General features: G+C 54.2%; 1 protein-coding gene across 3 annotated transcripts in view; it reads left to right on the plus strand.

Annotated features, from left to right (window-relative positions):
• The first annotated feature begins 983 nt into the window (after positions 1-983).
• Positions 984-23568, plus strand: part of NEURL1 (neuralized E3 ubiquitin protein ligase 1) — a 46498-nt gene continuing 23913 nt past the window's right edge. Inside the window, exon 1 of one of the 3 annotated variants that reach the window (XM_055560259.1) lies at positions 984-1460. Coding sequence is in view for 2 of the 3 variants with exons in the window: in XM_055560255.1 (XP_055416230.1) it covers positions 15483-15735 (253 nt within the window). In the remaining variant the exon portion in view is untranslated. Of the gene's footprint in view, positions 1461-13448; positions 13602-15429; positions 15736-23568 lie in introns of those variants that run through there. The other 2 variants (XM_055560256.1, XM_055560255.1) reach the window with 2 other exon arrangements.

Consider the following 23568-nt stretch of genomic DNA (forward strand, 5'->3'; position numbering starts at 1 on the left):
ACGATGAGGTGAAAGATGACACACTTTCCATCTCTCTGCTCTGCCACCCATGGGTTGGCTTCCTTTGGGGCTGGTAGCGACATGGCCACGGCAGGCCCCAAAACCATGGTCAGACCCAACAACATCTAGAGGAGGAAGGACAACCTCTCTTGTATTTCTGCTTTCATGCACGCTTAGTCATTTCAGTCCTGTCCGATTCTTTGCGATCTCCTGGACTGTAGTCCCCCAGGTTCCTCTGTCCATGGGATTTCCCAGGCAAGAATACTGGAGAGGGTTGCCATCTCCTCCTCTAGAGGATCTTCCCGACTCAGGGATCGAACCTGCGCCTCTTATGTCTCCTGCATTGGCAGGTGGGTTCTTTACCACTAATGCCACCTGGGAGGCCCTTTGTATTTCTGAGGAGCTAGCAAACCTTTCCGGAGAAGGCAATGGCACTCCACTCCAGTACTCTTGCCTGGAAAATCCCATGGATGGAGGAGCCTGGTAGGCTGCAGTCCATGGGGTCGCTGGGAGTCGGACACGACTGAGCGACTTCACTTTCACTTTTCACTTTCATGCATTGGAGAAGGAAATGGCAACCCACTCCAGTACTCTTCCCTGGAGAATCCCAGGGATGGGGGAGCCTGGTGGGCTGCCGTCTCTGGGGTCTCACAGAGTCGGACACGACTGAAGCAACTTAGCAGCAGCAAATCTTTCTCAGAGGGGCTTTGCAGATTCCCTACTATGCTTCATTGGCTAGAAGTGGGTCACCTGGCCATACTTGACCCAAGGGGGAATGGAACCGCTATGATTGGTTTATACTGGCAGATTGCAACTCTGGATACACATTAGAACCACCTGGAGAGCTTTTAGAAGCACACATGCCTGGGTCCCACCCTCAGAGTTTCCGTATTAATTGGTCTGGAGTTGGGAGCTGGGCATCAGTAGCTTTATAACCTCCATGCTGCTGCTGCTGCTGCTGCTAAGTCGCTTCAGTCGTGTCCGACTCTGTGAGACCCCAGAGACGGCAGCCCACCAGGCTCCCCCATCCCTGGGATTCTCCAGGGAAGAGTACTGGAGTGGGTTGCCATTTCCTTTTCCAATGCATGAAAGTGAAAAGTGAAAGTGAAGTCGCTCAGTCGTGTCCGACTCCCAGCGACCCCATGGACTGCAGCCTACCAGGCTCCTCCATCCATGGGATTTTCCAGGCAAGAGTACTGGAGTGGGGTGCCATTGCCTTCTCCATAGGTGATGCTAATGTGTAGCCAGGGTGGAGAGTCCCTGTTGTCTTGGAGCAGAACAGATGCTGGGGAGTCAGCCGCAACGTCCACTCCAGTCACTTAGCAGTTTTGTGTGGCTTGGGCAAATCAGCCTCTTTGAACCTTAGTTTCCTCATCTATAAAGTGGAGCCCAACAAGAACTGCCTCCTGCATCACAGAGAAGACTGAATGAGCTCACAGATGCTCATAACTTTGCCGATTGTAAGTCCCTGACACCTGAGCGAGTTTGCACATCACTCCCCTTCGATGTGGAGGGAAAATTTAGCTCCTCCGCTGCCTGGGGCAGCCAGGGTAGAGATTTCTCCCGAGCTTAGCTTCCTGCCATGAAAGTAGAAGACAGAAGAGAAGGGAGACTGGGGAGCCACAGGCAGTGGCAGCGGGCTTTTTCCTTCTTGGATGGCGTGGGTTTTGAATGCGCTGCTATAAATGGTTTATGCAAACGAGCTGGAGGGGCTCATCTCCCTGCCGCCTTAATGAGGGAGCGGCTGGGCAGGAGCCAGGTTTGTGGTTTTTAGCACAGGCCTGCAGCCTGTGGTTAGGGGCCGGTGGTTGCTCTCTTGCTGCCTCCAGGGAAGATGGTCAGATAAGGCTGTGGTTCCTCAGTGTTCCGGGACACACCTGGCTACTCCGCTTCTTAGCTGTTTCTACCGAAGTGAGCACTGGCTTGTACTGCCAGTAGAACTCAGGGAACAAGGAGGGCCACCCGGGGAATGTGAGATCATGGGTCAGGGGAATGTGAGATCATGGGTCAGGCAGTTTGCGAGCTTCCAGTACTGCTGGGCCTGCCTGGGGCATTGTGGCTGGGCTGAGGCTCCATAGAGCCTGGAGAAGGGTCAGAGGGGATCAAGTAAAACCCCTCACTGTTAGCCTCGGCCTCTCTTCTTTCAGTATTCCAGTTCCTCTCCTTTTCTTGCTTCCTTCATAAAATATAGTTTGAGCAGACCCAGCACCCACCACGTTAGGTGCTAGGGATCCAGAGCTAAAAAGACACCTGCCTGCTCTCAGGTTGCTCCCAGTATGGGAAGAGGACCCCTGGCATCACTGCAGGACTGGGGCTGCACAAATGGATGGAAGTGCCTTGGAGGCAGAAGGCCTAGTCTTCCCACACCCCGAGGCTGGGATGACCTCAGAGGAAGGGGTCATCCAAGCTGAGAGATGAAGGCAAGGTGGGAGTTTTCGAGTGACTGGTGTGGTGCAGGGCACTCCAGGAAGAGGAGAGCACCGCGGACCTGTGTGATGCAGCTGTGTTCTGGGGCTCGTATGGTTCAAGTGCACAGAGTGTGGCTACTTGGGGCTGGGGAAGTCACAGCCTGAGGTGATGCCAGGTACCGTGGGCGGGGGACCTTGGTTGCTTCCCAAAGGAGGGTGGAGCTTATCCACTGTGGGCTCTGAGCTGGGCAGTGCCCCAGCCGATGAGTCAGGAAGAAAGGTCAGCCTGCAGCCCTGAGGGGGGACAGGCTGTTAGAAGAACTGTCTAGGTCAGGATGATGCTGGTGGCCTGAACTGTGGGAGTAGCTAGGGCATGGATCATAGAAGGACACGGTGATGGCCCATGTGGGGAATCCAGGCTGACATCAGACGTGTGGCCTGGCTAGTGGAACTCAAGGGGTGTAAACCAGGCAGGCCACAGAACCCTGGGGAGGTGCCCATGTCAGATGGGGTCAGGAAGAAGACTGAGAAGCAGTAAGTTAGAGCATGCTGGCTGGCCCATCCTTGGTTTTCCATTAGACCATGGTGGAAAGCAGGGTTGGGAGAGGTAAGGGGGGAGTGGAGATTCTTGATTGCTTCTCCCTAAATGATTCCCCTCCCACATCCTGAAGATACACGAGTCCAATTCATCCATTTTACCAATGTGGAAACTGTGGTCCACAGAGGAGTTTGACTTGCCCCAGGTCACACAGAGAATTATTACGGTGATGGTGTCATGACTAGTAAAAATGGGTCCCCAAGCAAAGGCTTATGTAGCCCACATCCCTTAATTAGTGCTGAGAACACTTTTTTTCCGGGCAGGAGAAGTGGGTTTGGCTAAGCAGAGTTGAGATTGTGAGGCCTGGGGCATTGTTTTAGAGAGAGTAGAGAGATCCTTCCTTCTTTTCGCCTAAAGTATGTATGTCGCTCAGTCGTATCTGACTCTTTGCAATCCCATGGACTGTAGCCCTCCAGGGTCCTCTGTCCATGGGATTCTCCAGGCAAGAATACTGGAGTGGGTTGCCATTCCCTTCTCCAGGGGATCTTCCTGACCCAGGGATTGAACCTGGGTCTCCTGCATTGCAGGCAGATTCTTTCCTGTCTGAGCCACCAGGGAAGCCCATTCACTTAGTAGTGGGACCCAGCCCACCAGGAGCAATGTTGACCCACCTCCTGGCGCCTTACCCCCACCAGGAGGAAGGAACCTGTGCAGACATTGTAAGAGGCTGCCCTCCTTGAGTCTCCCCAAACCCAAGCAGGCTTCTTCAGACCTTCCTTGGCCTTGGTCAAGTTTTACCATGGACTGCAGGAGTCCTGGCTCCCAGGGAAAGCTTTATCCTCTAAACTTTGATGCTGGCAAGCCCACCCTGTGCATTGCTAGGGTGGCTGGTGGATTATCTAACCCCAGGCTCCAGCAGCTCGAGGGATGGAGGGAGGGAGAGGGTGGCATCTTGAAGGAGGAGCCTGAATATGTTAACTGGAGAGAGAGGCAAGAAAGGTGGGTGAAGCAAGGCCTTGGATGACGGTGCAAACTGGGAGATGGGGCAACTGCAGGAAGCAGGTGCAGGGAGGAAAAGGGGTTTTCTGTTATTGCATTCACCCTGGGGTGGCTGCCCTTCTGGGGCCGTCCTTTAGGTGGAAGACCATAGTCCCGACAGCCCCCTTCCATCGGCTGCACCTGAGCTCTGGCTCCAGCAGGGGAGCGGCCAGCACTGAGGCAGCCGCAGGCTTGTGGTCACCCCCAGGCCTTTACGGACAAGAGCCCCTGTTTGCGGGTTGACTGATGATACAATGTGAGGTTGTCTGGGTTTGGGATGAGGGCCAAGGGCTGGAGGTGCAGGGGCAGGAAGTTGAGTCCCTCTGTGGGCTCAGTGGGCTTGGAAGCCACAGGCGTCTGGTGACAGGCCCTGAACGGACCCCAGTACTCACAGGTGCCACCGTGCCTGGGCAGCCTGCTCTCAGCTCTGCAGCCAGCATGGCTAACGTCCCCTGTGTTCCAGGTCATGGCCCCGGGTGGTGGGCACAGAGCTGGCTTAGTTCAGTGGCTGGCCTTTAGGGCAGCCACTCACTCTGGCTCTGTGAGAACAGAAGCACCAGTCTGAGACCCTGCTCCCCCAGAGGACTTGCCACCCCCTCTCTCTTTTCAGAATATTTTCAGGTTTTGCCTTAGGCCTGTGAGGCTGGGTGCCGCTCTGCGTTAATCCCCACTTCCCCTTTGGTCATGTGCATGGTGTGAAGCTCTGGTCTCCAAAACTCAAGAGCCCCTGTTCACTTCCCGGTGTTGGGGTGGGCCCAGAACCTGCCTGGGGTGGGGTCTCTGGGTGGTACAGGGACCCAGGCAGGGTCAGATAGTGTCTGCGGGTACTGTACAGCCAAAGTCCAGAGTCAGTTAACCTTGGGATCAGCAGATTTTACATTTGCACCTTTGCTGACCAGGGCCCCTCTGACCGATGCTGCATTTATTGAATTGATGGTGGCTTTTCTCAGGGCAGTGTTGTATAGTAGACAAAGCCTAGCACCCTGGGCTCCTGAGTCTGAGATCTGGGTTCTGGACCCTGCTCTGGCACCTTGTAGCTTCTACAATTCATTTTTGTCTCCTTGAGCTTCTGTTTCTCTCATCTGTCAAAGGAGATGAGCAGCTGCCCTCTAGTACCTGATGGGGGCTTTTTGCAAATCCAGTAGGATATTTTTGTGAACATTTTCTCTGGCTTTTACGAGCTGGGTTTTTCCAAGAGGCCACATGGCAGAGAGGCCAGCGCTGGTACTCTGATACCAGGTTAGACGTGTGTCCAGATCTCAGTTTAGCTGCATATTGACTGTGTGACCTGGCTGCGGTATTCCACTTTCCAGGCCTCGGTTTCCACTTCTAGACCCCGAGTTCCCAGTGCCGCCCCTCCCTTATGTGTGCTCAGAGCAGGTGTTTCAAGGTGCTGGCAGCTTATGTCATTTTCTTAATTGATCTGGATGCTTGCTTGTTTTAGTTTCTGCCTAGTTTCTGCAGCAGGAGGAGGTGGTACTGGAGCTCCCACTGAGGGGGTAGTGGGGAGCCAGGTCAGAGGTCATGGTGAGGAGAGGGAGGCAGCCCAGCCCAGTGGTACTAAGGAACTCTGAGAGGCAGGCGCCCCCGGTGGCCAGCTGAGCTGCTAGGGATGGAGTTCTCTCCTTTGGACGGGATTCTGGGACTTCAGGGCCCACCTGCCCTCTGACAGCCCCTGGGACTCGCATTTCAGCCTCTCTGCTCTGCTAGATGGCTTTCTGAATACCAACTCCTCCTTTGCATCCTGGGCCCTGGGTGGTCACCAGCCTGGTCCTCACCAACACTGCATCCATGACCATTTGCTTGACCAGTAGCCCTCTATCTTGGGAGGGGCACCATGCAGGGCCTCAGTGCAGGCTCTGGAGGCCAATTGACCCGAGGTCAGATCCCACATCTCCCCGTTCCTACTCCGTGTCCCAGTTTCTCATCCTTAAGGCCCATCCATGATAGGGCCTTTGTGTCACTTCAGGTCTGTAAGTATCTCATCAATAGCACTCCCACGGTCACGGCACTTCCTGTGCATCCATCCTGTTCTGAGCACACTACCTATGGGGATGTATTTCATACTTGAGGAGCCCTGTGAGGTCAGTGCTTTTATTGTCAACCTCATTTTCAGTTGATAAAACAGGCACCCAGTACATTTTATATCTGAGATTTGAACGAACCCAGGTTGTCTGGCTCAAAAGCTCGTTCTTTACCACTACCTCTGAAGCACCTAATGTCTGCAACCTCTGAGTGATGCAGTAATATCTGGTGTTGTCAGACCCTTGGGGTCTGGCTGCCAGTGGCCCTTCCGGGAGTGCCCCAGAGCCTGGCCCTCGTGGAGTCCTGCACCCTCACCCTCGCTTGCCTGCTAATGCCCAAAGGAGAGGCCCTGGCAGTGGGCAGGAGGCAGGGTCAAGGCATAGGAGTCGAGGTGAGGGCCATGTCAGCTGGTCCTGGACTCTGCTATTCCACAGTAGACAGGATCTGGGAGGGGCATGAAGCAGGAGAGAGTCTGAGGAAGTGGACTCCTCAGAGGCAGGAAGGTGGGCTGGAGGAGGCGTGGGGTAGGGGAACTTCCCAGCCTGTGGGGGGCTTCAGATATCTGGGTGCTGAGATCAGAAAGGGTGGGCCCTGGGATTCCTGGCTGAACCACAAGGCCTGGAGGTGCGTGTATGAGTGTGTGGCAGGGAGGGGGTGGGGAGGGACAGGGTGGGGGAGGGCGGACTCTGGCTGCAGAGGAGGGATTTAACCTCCTGCAGTCAGCTGCCAGCTTTCCTCGAAATCCAGCAGGATCAGTCGAGTGTGTTTACACATCTCTAGCGGACGAGGCTCTTGTCTTGCTCCAGCATGTGTGTTCTATCTCCTGTGTCACCTTGGGTCTCTCCATCTCTCTGCTTCCCCTTCCCCTTCAATGTCTTATTGCCTGCCCTTCCCCACCTTCCTCAGCAAGGTTGTAATGAAGGGACCAAACTTTATGAACTCAGGCCCTGATAATTTATCACTTGTGATCACTGGGATGGCTTTGAAATTTATTCCATCTGAGCAAAAATAGAGTGCTAACCTGGTGACAGAGGACGATGTTTATTCTGCTTGCTTTGAAGAACCCACATTTCACCTGGTACTCTGGGATGACATGTGCATGAAAGGTGAGCACGCCATAACACATGCAAAGCTTAGAACGGCGGCGAGAGCAAGGCAAGTGCTGAGTAAGTGGTCCATGATGGTGCTGAGGAAGGTCATTACCTATGGAGGCGGGTCCTCCCTTTCTTCTCCTTGGTGTACTATATACTCATAACCTGCACGTCCCGGGTCTTGCTTCTCTGAGGTTGGGGTGGAGATCCTAGCCTCTTCAGGTTCTACCCGGATTCCTGAGTTCTCTGGCTCTCTGAACAACATCATCAGCGGTTAGTGTTACTAGCCGAGCCCCAGGCCTCGGGAAAGCTCTGTAGCTTGCCCAGTCATGTGGTAGAGGACCTTGCCTATCTGACCTCCAGATCAGAGCTCAAACCTCCACGCAGGTGGGTGGCAAGGCACCCACCCCTCCTGGCGGGGGTCATAGATTTTATCATGGGCAAATGGTTCCAGCTGGGGGCTCTGTGGGTGTGGGCTCCGTCTGGCACACTGTGTTCTGGGAACTGAAACCTTGTTCTTCCTTGTTCTGTCCTTTTTGCCTGGCACGGACGGTGACCCCTCTGTCTAGTCCAGGCTGGGCACGCTGGCCCTGAGGCCCAGGCCGGGGGAGCAGGAGGAGGTGTGTTGAAGTCTCGGAGGGTCTGAGAAAGGGCTACTTGGCGTTGGGCCTGGGACCTGGGAGGGGTGCCCGACTCCAGGCTGTTTTCTTAGATTCCCTTTCAGTCCCCGCCCCGGCCTCTGCACCTGTTGTGTTCCCGTCATCCTGGGCGCTGGCAGCTGTCACTGCTGGGGCACCTGTCCCACCCCCGAGGACGCCCCGTGGGCTCTCTGGCTCCGGTTTCCTGCTCTCTGTCCCTGTGCAGCTTTGTCCTCGTCACCGTGCACTTGCTCGCTCTCACAGCTTCTAGGCAGCAGCCTCCAGGCAGCAGCCTCCACTTTAGGTTCTGGGTGTGGGAGGCAGCTTTTGGGGGTTTTCTGCTCCCTGTTCTTCAGCACCAGGCCCCGTCTAATCAGGCAGGGACAATGGCCCTAGCAGGTCAGCCTTAAGCCCCAAATGCCAGGTGACTCATCAGCTCAAATTATCCCTTGTCCTTGATTAAAAAAAAAAAAAAAAAGACATTAAAGCAGCCAGAAGTTGCCTCCCAACTCCTCCTAGCAGGGCCACCTCCCCTTGCTGACCTCTCTTTATACCAGATTCCTCTGTCTACCTCCCCCGCTGTAAAGAGAAGTTATCACCTCTCCTTTTCCAGTCTTCCATGTTGCCCAGCGTCCCAACCTGTGTATTATATTAAACATCAGAAGACATTAAACCTGAGTTCAGTGCTCCTGCCTTCCACCCGCTGTGCAACCAGGGGAAAGCCCACGATTTACTCGACCTCATTGCCGCAGCCGAAGGCGGTGGCTGGACCCAACACTCTCTCGTGTTCCTTCCCCTTCAGAGAGCTTAGTCTCTGACTTAAATGGTTTCTCTTGTCCAGGGAACTTGTTCCAGGTTTTATTGTGCTGTTGTTGGGTCTGTTCTAGACTTTACGTTCCGAGAGGTGCTGGGTCTTGGGAGATGTGGATGAAGAAGGATGTGGTGAGGGGAGGGTTGAGGTGGGGAGCTCATTGTGGGGACCAAGAGGGGGCCCAGGAAGGAAGAGGAGCAGGTGGGAAGGGGTCAGGAGAGAGGAGTTGGCTGGGAGATGAGGGGGCCGCTAGCAGGGTGAGGGTCTCAGGAGCTGAATGGATTCAGAGAGGGGGAGTGTTCCCTGGACGGAGCTGGAGGACAGAGGCAGCAGGGGGCTAGCTAGAGAGGGAGGGCTCCTTTCTGAAGCCTGGGCAGGCTTTCTGTCAGCCCAGTTGCTCCCCAAGGGCACACCGAGGCCTTCTGCCTGTGTGCTCTGAGGGACCACAGCCCCTTCCCTCCCCCACCCCCAACGTCAAGGATGGGTCTGCTTCCTCCAAGATCTCCAGGATGGGCTCTCATGTTAGCAGATGGGAAGTCCAGGCTTGGGCAAGACCACAGTCTCCCTTGCCTTTATCCAAGCTCCATCCCTGGGATGTCACCCTTGGCCTACTGGACCATTCCTAGGCCCTGCCTCCACCTAGAACCCTTCTGATTCCTTAAGGAGATAATTGTCCCCTTGTCTTCTCTTCCCCAGGAAAGAAGCGCTCCTACCTTTTCATCTGTTCTGGATAAAGTGTGAGTTTTGAATGTCAGGCAGATCTGGGTTTGAACTCTGCCTTGAGTGTTACCCAGTTGAACTCTACTTCGGGTAGAGTTTGAACTCCGTGTCAATGTAACCTTCTAACCTTGCTGTCTCAGCTTTATAGCCTGCAAGATGGGGATGATTGTAATCCTGCAGGGATGTGGTGGGGTGGGGTAGGTGTGATTATGTGTGTGAAACGCTTAGCACCATGTCTGGGCCGTAGCAACTGTTCAATAAACGGTGGCGCTTGTAGTCACTTCTGTAGATTGGCTTGTAGATTCCCCTTTCACATCCTCTTCTCACATCCTTTCTGGCTACAGAACAAAGCACTGCAGATGTTCAGCCAGAGCCAAAGGAGCCTCCTTCCTTGATCCCAGCTTGGCTCCTGCTTGGCTTCTGAAGGGCAGAGTTGGGTCTCACTCACTAGTGGGTCCATCGTTGGCAGGCAGTGAATGCTGGGTGAATAAATGAATGATGTAGGTCCGACAGAATTCTTTAACTGGGCATCACATAAAACTGGGAAGGGGCAGCACTGGCTCCCATGTCATCTGTACAGGCCTGGACACTGCCCTGGGAGGCAATGGGGGCAACTCTCAGTCACGGGACATTGCCACTTCCCATTTAAATTGGGGACATGGATTTGTAGGAAACAGAACCCAGGGAATCTGCTAGGAAACTCCTCAGACAGTGGTGCCGTAAAGGCCTGGGCCTGCCCAGGCTGTCTCAGTTCTCTGTTCATTTTCACTCATGTGGCTGGAGTGTGGACTGCCATCAACTTGAAGGACCCTCCCTGCCTCCACCCACCCCCCATCTCCAGACCGTCACACAGATTCAGTTCCTTGGGTGAGTGATCTTCTGAGAGCCGGCTCTGTGCAGGCACGAGGCTAGGCCCGAGGAGCAAGGGCAAGTCGAGGACCAGCCTGACCCTGTGGATGCCGCTGTTTTCGTCCCTGGTGCCTTCCTGCCTCCTCCGTGCATTCTGCACACCAGATGGCAGGGTGACCTTTTAGCAGTTCAGACCTGGTGTTGCTGCCTCCCTGATGAAGTCCGTCAGGAGTTCCCTATGGCTCTCAGAAAAAAGTCCAGATTTTTCGCCCTGTTCTTTGAGCCCTCCCTGATGTGTCCCCAGCTCCCCTGGTTTTGCCAGGGGAAAATCCCCCCAGGCTGCTCTTGCAGTCCCTGCTCCATCCTTGCTTCTTGAAAGGGCTGGGCTCCCTTCAGCCACAGGGCCTTTGCATGTGTCATGCTCACTCCCTGCCTCTAACCTACCTCTGCAACACAGGGATGCGCACATAATTATCCTTCACAGTTGCTTTTCAGGAAAGCCTGCCCCGAGCCCTGCTTCTTCCAGAACACTTTCCTAGAATTGGGATAATCTTCCTCACTCTACCACCTGACAAATGCCTGTTTCTCTCTAGACTGTAGGTCCATGAGAGCCAGGGCCTGTCTACTGTCGATCACTGTGGCATCCCCAGCGCACAGCTTAGAGTCTGGCATGCCGTAGATGCTTAATAAGTGTTGCTGCTAAGTCACTTCAGTTGTGTCCGACTCTATGCGACCCCATAGACGGCAGCCCACCAGGCTCTCCCGTCCCTGGGATTCTCCAGGCAAGAACACTGGAGTGGGTTGCCATTTTCTTCTCCAATGCATGAAAGTGAAAAGTGAGAGTGAAGTCACTCAGTCGTGTCTGACTCTTGCGACCCCATGGACTGCAGCCTACCAGGCTCCTCCGTCCATGGGATTTTCCAGGCAAGAGTACTGGAGTGGGGTGTCATTGCCTTCTCCGTAATAAGTGTTAGTCATGTTGAATTGCTGCAATGCATGCAGGAAGCCAGGACAAGCAGACAAGGCCATGACTGTCGCTGTGTAGGGTGGAGTAAGACAGCAGATTGGGAGAGGCATAACTCAGGCTCAGAGGAGAGACAAGGTCCAAGAAGGGGGACTCTGTCTGCACTGGGAGCCCTAGTGGGGCTTCCAGAAGAGGGATTTCCAGTGCTGGGTGATGGTGGGTGATCATGCTGCCCAAAGTGGGAAGGGTTGGTGAGGAAAGGCTTATCAACTGGTGCTTTTAAAGGCAGGTGGTTTGAAGGGGGTTGACTTCTGCTTTGTAGGAACGGCCTCCAGAGCAGCCTCTTTGCCTCAGTTTCCTCATCTGTAAAATGGGCATAAGAATGCAGTTGATCTCTCAGGGTTGTGGGAGAACTGAACAGGTTAATAAGTGTCATGTGCTTAGGACTGCCTGGCACACATTGAAGCCTTGTGTTTGCTATTTCTGTGATTATTTACCCCGGAAAAGTCTTTGGGTTGTTTCCTCTTGATCAGATTTTGACTTATCCTTCCAGAGGAACTGTGTGTACATGTGTCACGGAGTGTATATGCATGTGTGTGGCCACGTAGAGCCAAGCATGTGCCCGGAGAAAGGAAGCGCCCCATGTGGAATCAGGTGTCACAGCTTCTCCTAGGGAGGAGCCTCAGGCCAGCCTCTGGTTTGGGGGCTGTGAACTGTGTGCTTATGGGCTTGCCCAGCCCTCTGGCTTGGTGACCCTAGGTCCATACAGGATGCCCCTCCCCCCTCACTGTCCCTCGCCCAGGCCCACTCAGGAGACCCCCCGCTCAGTACCAGGGTCCTGAGGTGAGGGCAGGATGCCCAGACCAGCCCCTTACAGTGCCTGGGCCTCTGAGTTCCATCTGACACCTTTCCCGTGGCTCCTTTCCTAGCCCCACCCCTCTGCCCCCTAGCCTTCCCTCCCCACTCAGATCTATCTCTGGGAGCCCACATCCCTGGGCCTGGAGACAGGAGCTGGGGCCAAGCCAGGGCCTGGGAGAAGGGGGTAGTCCTGTTCTCCTGGGAGAGACTCCGATGGTGATGGCTGGGAGATTGTCTGCTTGAATCCTGCCCCTGCCCCTGACCTGCTCGGTAACCTGAGCATTTCAGAACCTCCACTTTCTCTTCTGTAAAATGGACATAACAGAAGCGTATGCCGCCTGGAATAGAAATCAGATCACACAGGCACTGCCTGCTACACACTTAGTGGCTGGTCTCTTGATGATGCCTGGGGTCCCAGCATGCTGCCCAGGGCCGGAGGGCCTGCCCTCCCACCACCCTCTGCCCTCTCGGCCCCCTTCCGTCCCCCAAGGTACAAGGTTCTGCACGTCAGGATTTCTTCAGAGGCTTCGCAGTCTGTGGGAGTGAGGATCTGCCCTGTGTGTATCCTTCGAGGTGTGTCTGTACAGGGGTGTGTACTGGTGAGCAGGAGGGGACTAAATGTGCACAGTGGTGAGTGCTTTCAAGTGCTTGTGAGCCTTTGTTTGTGCATATACCTGTGATGTGGTATAGACAGGTAGTGTGGTGTGTATATGCTGATGTGTGTTTTGTGTGTTTGGGATGAGAGCGAAGGTTTGGTGTGGGGGTAAAGGAATCTAACCCCCAGCACCCCCGCCCCCGCAAGGCTGCCTGGGTTTGCCTCCCGGCCCTGTCACCTTCTGGGCAGGTAGCCTCTTTGTGCCTCCGTTCTCTCATCTCATTTCTCAGCAATAATGATGGTACCTATTGATAATAACCATGTGCTGAGCTTATCATTCAGCCTGTGAGGACCAAAGGGGTGAATATGCATGGAGCACTTGGAAGAGGCTAGGAGGATGTCAGCTCTTTGTTATTAAGCTGCATGAGTGAGATTGTAAGCCCCTTGAGGGAGAGACCAGGTCTGTCTTGCTCACCACAGTATCCCATTGTTTTCCCAGAGTCTGCATGTAAGTAGGTGCATAACACGCGTGGATGTCTGTAGCCTAGGTGAATGGCGAGGTTGTGTATGTGTGTGTGTGTGTCTGTGATGGGGAATGTGCATGTGTGCGTGAGTACATGAGTGCGTGTGTGTGTGTGTGTGTGCGCTCTGGCTGGGGCATCTCCAGCGCTTTCTGGAGCTCGGCTATTTCAGGAAGCCTCTAGTCTCCTCCTCCTTATGTAAATAAACATGACAGATCCCATCGCCTGTACCAGTGCGGGGAGGTGGGGGAGGCTCCGGGAGTGGGTGGGAGCTGGGAAGCGGCTCTGAGCGGGGCCAGAGGGGTGTGCGTGCGTGTGTGGCCTGTCTTGCGGGCAGGGCGCCGTGTGTGTTGGGGGGTGCAGAAGGGGCGGGCTCGGCCCTGCCATGCCGGCTGCCGCTGGCCACGGAGGAGGAGGGGGGCGGGCAGGGGGAGGGGAGCTGGCCGCCAGGGCGGCTCGGTGACGAGGCCAGCCGGCCAAACGGAGGTGGCCGTGTTCCCCGCTGCCCGCGATGGGGGGACAGATCACCCGGAGCACCCTCCACGGTAAGGCCCTGGCTGTCACCTGAGGGTCTGTCCATCCCCAGCCTGGGGACCGCTTGGGGAGGCTGGGACCAAGAGGCACTGGGCTGAGGGCATGGCCATCCCCCTGCCTCTTGGGGAGGCTCTGGGACCTTGGACGGGGGTGCGTTTGAGTGACAGGCACTGGGGCAGAGGGGACGGAAACAGGAGGTTGGGCAAAGCAGGAAGAAGGGTCTTTCCCTGGCAGTCGGTCAGGCAGCTGAGTCTCCCCACAAAGTCTCCTTATTCTCTTACCTCCCCAGGGTACTGATCAGCGCCAGGTGGGATGTGAGGTCCGGGGTCCATAGGTCCCTCTCCTAGAACCGAGGCAACCGTCAGTTAGACAGCTGGGGGATCTGTTTGTGGGCCCTGGGATATGGGCCGTGGAGGCCAGTGCTTGCTCCATGATGGAGCCATGGAGAGATGTGTGGGTACACACGTGTGTGCATGTCTGCGCCCATTGGAGGTGTCTGTGTGTGTGTACCTGTGCTGACTTGTGCCTAAGCACACAGGGGTGTGCAAGTGACACCCCCACATTGCCTGATCTCAGTTCTGAAAGTGTGTGCTCTGCCGGGGAGGTCAATGAACTTCTGATTCCTGGGGTTCACATCCGTGCTCACCTAGACCTCAGGCAGACCGGGAGGCTGGCAGGTGAAGGGGTGGGAGAGAGGACTGCTAGGTGGCTGCTGCCTGCCCCTGGCAGAGTGGACCCCAGCTCTGCCCCCAGCCTGCTATCTGCCCCTCTCCTCGTCTGCTTGGCTCCAGGGCTGGGGTCTTGGGAGGAACATGGCCGATGTGGCACCAGACCCAGAAGGGGAAGTCTTCCCAGGGACTTGTTTTGTCATCGCTGGGCCCCAGGAGTTGGGGTTCCTGTACAGACTGGCTGGTGCCAGAACAGTGTGGGCTGACCTTGGGGAGTCCCTGCTACACTCCCCTCTGTGTGCCTCCACCCTCCTCGGGCAGGGCGTTAGGAGGTGGGGCTGCCTCCATCTGCTAGGTTCAGTGGGCACCGAGGAACCGGGAAGCGCCTGGGATGGAAGGAGGGTGGTGGCAGGAGCAAGTGGGAAGCCGTGGCCAGGACTGGTGACCAGGTGACTTCCCCTTTCTGGGCCCTGGACTTTGACAGAGTAATTTCTAATTAAAAAAAGAAAAAGGCAGGGAAGGAAACGTGGGAAAAGCAAATCATTGGCTCTCTTAAAAGGAAATGAATTTTGTCCTGGGCCCAGAGGGCTAAGTGACAGATGGAAGGCCCTGGAAGACACATAATCCGGAGCCGGCCAGAGGCAGTGCCAGTGGCCTGGGCCTTGGCCTGAGACTTGGATTGGCCTGACCTGAGCCTGGCCCTGCCTGTCTGTGGGGCGGGGGCTCCTCTTGGGCTTGTTGGCCCCAGTGGGGCCTGCTGGCATAGGGTCTGGAGCCGACTGGCATTTTCCACTGGAGTCAGACTTGGGCAGGCCCGTGGCCTGGGAAGGACGAAGAGGCCCTCAGAACAGGCTCAGGACACAGCGTGCTATCTTCAGCTGCCCGGGAGCCCGGGGTTCAGGGGGGAGCAGGACCCCAAGAGTACCCGAGATGACGTTTGGCCATCAAGAACTCCTGCTCTGGAGGAGACAGACACGGTGGCAGCAAGGGCAAGCGTCCCCTCGAGCCTTGGTTTTCTCATCTGTCAATGGGGCTAGTGACAGTAGCCTCCTCACAGGAGTATTGTGAGGACCGCAGGAGACAATGTGAATAAGGACTGAACCCAGGGAGAGCCTAACGGGCCTGGGGAGGCGTTCTGGGGGTATGTCCTGTTCCTCCCTCTCTCACAGGGAACGGGGATAGCTTGGCAGGGGTGCGCTGAGACTCCACGAGTCGGACCATTGGATGAGGGCCTTGGCCGCCAGCCCCTCACCTGGACCACTCTCCTCAGCCTGGGCCCCCGTGAGTGGACCCCAGCTCCGCGCCCAGCCTACCATCAACACGAATAGGTGGGGGGAGTTCAGGGGTGTGGAGCGCAAGTGTTTGCCTGTGCCCACAGAGCCCCTTAGCCAGGACCCTGCATGGGTGTCTGCACCCACGGGTCCCCACGCCTGGACCTTGGCTGCCCCGGTGGCTCTGGTTTCACCCCCTTTGGGAGGTGAGTTGGGGGAAGTGGGAGATGCCAGGAGCTTGCTCCTTCCTAGGGGTGCTGTCAGCCCTGCAACCTGACTCCGGAGCACAAAGGTCCTTCGTTCCTGATTGGGTGCCTGGGGCTTGGTTTGGTTGGGGCTGAAGACTCGGGGTTGCTGGGTTACAGTGCGGAGGTGAGGGGTTGTGTGTGGGTTTTCTAGTGGTATGCTTGTGGACGTGTCCTGGTGGTTTGTGTTTCTGGTGTCGGCTGATTGTACCTGAGTTTTAGACCTCCGTGTGTGTGTACCTGCATAATGTGTACCTATCTGTGTCATATTTAAGAGGCCGAACATTTTGTGTCTGGGTTTCCGTGTGTGAGCAGCCACATTTGTGAAAGTCTGTTATTTGGTAGAGGTCAGTGTTTCTGCACAAGTTGTGTGTGTGTGTGTGTGATCAGGCTGGTGGTGAGGAGTTGGGCTCCTCTGGGATCAGCCTGGCAAGGGGACCCTTGGGAGAGATTAATTCTCATTTGGAAAATGGTTTCAGCAGTTACACGCTTGATCTCTTTCACGAGGCAGATTTCCAGAGCTGCTCCCTGTCTTGAGGGCAGGATGGGGTGGGGGAGAGCACAGAGGCCCCCCATTCTTCTCCTTCCCACCCTCTCCTCCTCTTCCTTCCTGCCTCCTTCACTTTCTTCAGCGCTCCCCACCCCGCTGTGACCCAGGGCAAAGGATGGACCGGTTGCTGAGGGGCTGATGTGCGGAAGACACACACATATGCAGCCAGACACACATGTCACCCTCAGGTTGGTCTCTGGACCAACAAACTCCAGATGCTGGGGTGCAGGGGCCTGAGAGATTGGCTCCCACTGTCCCTTTACAGAAGGGGATGCTGTGGCCCAGAAAGGGAAATGGCTGACTGAGGTCACGTAGCTGGCGGCTCAGAGGGAATCCAGACCTTGTCCCTTCCGCAGCTAACTCCCCGCTTCCCCTCCATGGTTCCTTAATTCTCACTCCGGCAGCAGGGGAGAGGCCAACACAGGGACTTAGGCGATCCGGGATTAGCATGGAGAGAGCCGCCTGTCTGCCGGCAGCAGCTCTGGAGGCTTTTGGGCCAAGGTGAGCCCCCAGAGCCTGGCAGGTGTGTCTGTGAACACAGGTGACACACCACTCACCCCACTTATGCCTGTGGTGTGAGGAACTAGGCTAATCCCTATCTGTTCTCTTCACCCAGCCCAGTATTTGGAACCCCACAGATGCTTGACCAATGAGGAAGGAGGAAGAATGTGGGGTTCAGGCCCTGGCTGCTGGACCACATCAACATAGGTGGGGCAGGTGGTCTAGGGGAGCAGATAGGAGGGAAGACGTGAGCCCTGAGCTGGGCAACAGGCCAGGCAGGGCTGGAAAGGGAGTGAAACGGGTGTTCCTGGTGAGAGTTTGAATCCTGTTCTGCTCTTACTGGCTGTGTGACTCTGGGTCAGTGCCTTTATTTGCCTGAGTCCCAGTGGGTGGGGGTGGTAAGGGTTACCTGGAAGGGTTGTGGAAAGAGTAAGTGAGCTAGCAGACATAAAGGGCAGCCCGCCTGGTGTGCAGCCAGCACAGTGTACATGCACGTGAGGGTCTCCACAGAGGCTCCCCCAGGCCTGTGTGCACTCAAAAGTGTACACACACACATACACACACCATACACCCCGGCTGCCTGTAAAGACCAAGACTGCATCTCTACCTCCTGCAGCCCTGGCAGGCCCCTGGCGCAGTGTGTCACCTGGACGCTGTGTCCCTATTAGGCAGACACCTGCTGTGTGTGTGCACACATGTGCATACAGAGGGCAGCTGGGGGTGATGGTCTGCGTGGCACATGGACTAAGCCATGCGCCCCCTCATTCTCTCCGGCCTGGCTTGGGGCACTTTGTGGGGGCACTGTGAAGACAGGGGCTCAGAAAGGTTATCATCTGGAATCCCCTTCTGGAATCTTGGGGTGAGGAGGGGGAGGAGGAGGGCTGGTTCCCTCCCTGCAGTGCCGGTGTTGGGAGACACATCTGTATGTACATCTGGCTGCTGGAAACATCAGGGACTGGGATGCCGTGGAGTGAATGAGAGCAGGAGGCTCTGTGGAGATTAGCTTGGTTGCAAGGGTGCCCATCCTGCCCACGGCCACTCCCTGCCACTCTCTTTTGCCCACCTGGTCACTGGATCCATTTGGTCTTCCAGGGAGCAGCAGGACCTGCTCTGCCCATGGCCAAGCTCTGTGGGTCAGATGGTCAGGTGCTAACATGTCCCCTAACCCTATACAACACAGGGTGTGCATGGGGCTGCAGAGATCATAGAGAAATGACCAGGGTGGAGTGGAGGGTTCACACTGGGCAGAGTGGACCGAGCATGCTGGCTGGCTAGCTGCAGCCCGGTGAGGATGACTGCACAGCCAGACAGGTCTGCAAGTCAGAGCCCAGTTTCACTGCTTACTAACTGTGTGACCCTGGGCAAATTACTGCCTCTCAGAGCCTCTGTCTCCTCATCTGTACCATGGAACTAAGTGATCTGTATTGATGCATAACAAATTACTCCGAAAGTTAGTGGCTTAAAACAGCAATGTGCATGCTCAGTCACTCAGTCATGTCCAACTCTTTGTGACCCCATGGACTGTAGCCCACAAGACTCCTCTGTCCATGGGATTTTCTAGGCATGAATATTGAAGTGGATTGCCATTTCCTTCACCAGTAAAACAGCAAACACACATTTAATTATCTCACATTTTCTGTGGGTCAGAAATCTTGACACTGTAGCTAAGGCCTCCAGTTTAATATCCTTCTTGAAGTTACAGTCAAGTTGCTGGCCGGGGCTGCAGGCTCATCTGAAGGCTTGAGGGGGAGCCCCATCTAAGCTTGCTTACTGGGGTGATTGGTGGTCCCTAGTCCCTCCAATGTGGGCATGTCCACAGGGCCACCTTACACTGAGGCTACTTTTCCCAGAGGGAGCAACCTGAGAGGCAAGGAAAAAAGATGGAGGCTAATGCTGGCCTGCATTTCTCATCCTGGGGACCCTCGGCGTATGTATGTGGGGGTGGCCTGTAAAACAAGCACATATGGTTAGTATAAATTCTAAAAATCATTCTAGTGTTTCCAAAGGCAGATGGATCTGAGGCCTGGGTTTGAAGCCCACTTTGCTGGTAACTAGCTGTCTACCCTGGAGAAGGCAATGGCAACCCGCTCCAGTACTCTTGCCCGGAAAATTCCATGGACGGAGGAGCCTGGTGGGCTGCAGTCCATGGGGTTGCTAAGAGTCGGACACGACTGAGCGACTTCACTTTCACTTTTCACTTTCATGCATTGGAGAAGGAGATGGCAACCCACTTCAGTATTCTTGCCTTGAGAATCCCAGGGACGGGGGAGCCTGTTGAGTTGCCGTCTATCGGGTTGCACAGAGTTGGACATGACTGATGCGACTTAGCAGCAGTAGCAGCAAGGGCTTTTTACAACCCAGCCTTGGGAGTCCCATCCCATCACTTCAGCTGTATTCAATTTGTTGGAAGCTAGTTGCTAGGTCCACTCCACACCCTAGGGGAGAGGATTACGAAGGGGCTTACAGAATTAAAGGGACGGCCAGGAGGTGGAGGTGGGGATCACTGGGGACATCTTCAAGGCTGCTTCCCACAGATCCCTAACTGTCAGGGCTTGGCAGAGTGAGATGAGGCTGTACAGGAAAGGCATTTGGTGTCAGTTCCTGACACAGAAGAAAAAAATCAACCCTTGCCATTTTTCTCCTTCTTCCTGTAGGCCAGTGGGGAGTGCTGGAAGGTTCTGGAGCAGCCTGGACTGTAGTCAGGCATGGAGTGCAGGATTCTGGTTCTGGGCAATGAAGGAAGCTGTGCCTTTAGTCCTCACTTTCTCTGATTTATCCACTGGGCACCAGAAAAAGCAAGGCACCAAGTGGGTGCTGCTTGATCACTAGCAAGTTTTCAATGGACTGAAGAAGTGAACAGGGGCAGCTCATTCAGTGCCTTTATTGAGTACCTGCTTTGTGTGCTGAGCTAGATGCTGGGGAAACAGCAGTAAAAAAGACAATGGTCTCTGCCCTCAGGAGGCTCACGGTCCATCAGGGAGACACATAAATAATCCCATAGCCTTTCCTAGCCAGAGAGCCGCAAAACACAGAAAATGGTGTGAGTGACTCTTTTCTCACATGCCCAGAACCATTCTGGGTGTGAGGAAGACAAGTCCATGCATTGCCTCCAGTGGGTGCCTCAAGGCATTCGGGCTGAATTCTGTGGAGGATCCAGATTTGACAAAGGCTGCTTGGGTGATGGAAGGTCTGTTAGGGACATATGGGACCCCTGGACCTGGTTTGGGAATGAGAGAGACTTCAGGAGAAGGTGGGCTTTATTTATTTATTTATTTTTTAGAAGGTGGGCTTTAAAATCAAGGTCTGAAGGATGAGTGAGAGAAATGCAGGTTTATAGGTGGGAAGGAGGAAGGGATGGTTTCCAGAAGAGAAATAGGCTTGGGCCAGGCCTCGAGGCTAGAAGCAGGTGAGGGAGGTGGACCCCTGGAGGGAACCCAGAGAAGTTCACATCTGGCCAGTTTTATAATTATCTCTCTCACTTGAAGCCCTTCCCGCCTGCTCTCTGGCTTCCTCTGAGTCTCCCCCGAAAGAGGAATCCCTGTTCAGTGACTGTGTGTAAACTAGCCCAAGTCAGGACCACTCTGCAATCTGGGTTTACAGTGTTTGGGGTAAATGAAAACAGAAGTGTCTGGCCTCCACCTGGTCTGAAGTGAACTGATCATTTCCTATGGTTGTGGTTGTTGCTTTTATAAGAAACAATAAGACCTTATGTTGGGATCAGGTGTTAAAGTTTGAAAATTTCTTTTACATCCATGAAGTCACTGGGTTCTTACAATGGCCTGGAGAGGTGGGCAGGGCAGATATGATGACTCTGTTTTACAGAGAAAGCAATTAAGGTCCAGAGGGATGAAGCAACTTGCCCAAAGTCACACAGCAAATCTGTGGCGTGGTCAGGGTTGAACCCAGGACCTCCTGCTTCCAGGGCTCCTGCTCTTTGCCCTGTTCCATACTGTCCAGAAAGTGAGACAAGCCTCCCTCGTTAGCGCTGTAAATGCACTGGTATTCAGGTCCGCAGGTTCAGAATGAGGCCATCTTGAACATAGTAGGATCCACCTGGGCCTTGAAAGATGGGTGGGATTTGGAGAGGCGTGGGTGAGGCAGGGAGAGAAGATATGCAGGGCGGGGGAAATAGCTTGACCAGAGGTGTAGGATAGCACAGATTGATGTTAATTGAAACAATAATATAATTATCTACAACTGTGGGCTTCTCTGGTGGCTCAGACCGTAAAAAATCTGCCTGCAATGCAAGGAGACCCAGGTTTGATCTTTGAGTTGGGCAGATCCCCTGGAGGAGGGCACGGCAATCTACTCCAGTATTCTTGCCTGGAGAATTCCATGGACAGAGGAGCCTGGTGGGCTACAGTCCATGGGGTTGCAAAGAGTCGGACACAACTGAGCGACTAACACTTTCACACTTTTATTTACAACTGTTATCAATAATCATAGAATTATTATTATAGCAACTACTTACTGGGTTAGTTTTGTTTTTTGATTAAATATTGCAATATAGTTGATTTAGAATGTTGTGATAGTTTTAAGTGCACAGCAGAGGAACTCAGGCATACATACACGTGTATCCATTCTCCTCCAAACTCCCCCCCGATTCAGGCAGGCTGCCATGTAACATGGAGCAGATTTCCCTGTGCTATACAGTGGGACCTTGTTATCCATTTTAAAATGTAGCCGTGTGTACTTCTAAATCCCAAACTCCCTAACATCCCCTGTCCCCATCCTTCTACTCTGGAAACCTTAAGTACGTTTTCTAAATCTGTGAATCTGTTTGTGTTTTGTAAATTCATTTTTTTTTGTAATGAATTTTTTGCAGATTAATTTTTTGGTAAGTTCATTTGTATAATTTTAAAAATTGGACTCCACCTGTAAGTGATATCATATGTTATTTGTATGTCTCTGTCTGACCTACTTCACTTAGTGTGATAATCTCTAGGTCCATCCATGTTGCTGCAGATGACATTATTTCCTTCTTTTTTATGGCTGAGTAATATTCCATTGTATATATGTGCCACATCTTTATCCATTCATCTGTTGGTGGACATTTAGGTTATGTCCATGTCTTGGATATTGTAAAAAGTGCTGTAATGAACATTGGGGTGCATGTATCTTTTCTGATTATTGCTCTGGATTTATGCCCTGGAGTGGGATTGCTGGTAAATATAGCATCTCTTTAATTCTTGTAAGAATGCCATGGAGGTCTGTTGTGGTCACCATTTTACAGATGAGAAAAATGAGGTCTCAGAGTTGGGTTGGGAGGCAGCAGGCCTGGGTTCGGATTTGGGCTCTTCACTCTGGCTGGGTAACCTTGGTGAGTAGCTTCACTTCTGAGGACCTGTGTCATTGGAGTGTCATGAAGACATTGCCTATTAAGCCACACACACAGAGGTTGGTTATTGTCATAAGTATTGAGCAGACACTCAACCTCTCCTCCTGGTTTCTCCTTGGAAGCCCAGCTCAGTGCAGCCTAGGTACCCAGGGCTCTGCCAGGATGGTCCTGGGGCAGGGTATGGGCAGTGGGGAGGTCACTCCAGAGCCTACACTGGGTCTGGGCATCCCCACCTTGGACCCCACTGAGAGGCAGGAATGTGGTCTGGAGCTGGCCGAGGGTCACCCAGAGGGCTGGCCAGGCTTGTTTCTGGCAGCTCATAAATGCCCAGGAGGAATGGGCTGGGGTGGGGCGGGCAGAGTTTCCATTGTGTCAGCACCAGCTTGGCCTGAGGGGGTGCTCCCACTATGACTCCCTAGAAGCTTGTAAACCTGTCACGAAGGGGAGCCTGCCTGGGAGCAGATGGCGAGACTGGGGCTCCACCCAGGACCACTGGTCACTGGGGGAGCAGTTGTGCAGCTCATAGGCCTCCTGGCATCTTCACACCTTTTGCTGTGGCTGCTCCTCTGACTGGACCTGGCCAACACTTCCTCCACACAGCCTTTCAGCACTATGCCTGCCATCTTGGGCTCACGGGGAAAGTGATCTCTAGTGTCAGCCACTGAGTAGGGTAAAGGACCCCAAACATGACATTGGGAGATTGGGGTTCAAGTCCCAGCTCTGCCACTTTATTGCTGTGTGACCTCAAGCAAGTTGATTAACCAGTCTGATTGGCAGCTCATCCATGGAATGGGGGTTTTAAGGGGTCATACTGTATGTCAAAGTGCACTGGGGAGAAGCCTTGCCCTCAGCTGCCCCTCTGGCCCTTGGCGTCAAAGCTGTGAAAGTGAAAGTGTGAGTTGCTCAGCCGCGTCTAACTCTTTGGGACCCTTTGGACTGTAGCCTACCAGGCTCCTCTGTCTGTGGAATCCTCCAGGCAAGAATACTGGAGTGGGTTGCCATTTCCTTCTCCAGGGGATCCCTTTGTTCCTGCTTGTTGTATCATAGTGCTGTTCCTTTTTATTGCAGAGTTGTATTGATTGTGTGGGCGTACCATGTTTGATTTATCCATTCACCAGTTGGAGGGCATTTAAGCTATTACCAGCGTGGGGTTATTATGAATAAAGCTGCGGTACATTTGTGTACAGGTCACTGTGCAGATGTTTCATTTCTCTTGGGTAAGTGCCTGCGAGTGTGATTGCTGGGTTATATGATCGGCGTTTAACTTATAAGGAACTGCCAAGCCATCTTCCACATTGGCTGTTCCATTTTGCATCCTAGCAGTGATGGATGAGGGCCATGTATGGAAACGGTTTGCATCTCTGTGTTCTGGCGGCGTGCACACGTGTACTGCAGAAGAGGCAAG

Source organism: Bubalus kerabau, chromosome 22, assembly GCF_029407905.1.
Source record: "Bubalus kerabau isolate K-KA32 ecotype Philippines breed swamp buffalo chromosome 22, PCC_UOA_SB_1v2, whole genome shotgun sequence".
NCBI lineage: Eukaryota > Metazoa > Chordata > Mammalia > Artiodactyla > Bovidae > Bubalus > Bubalus kerabau.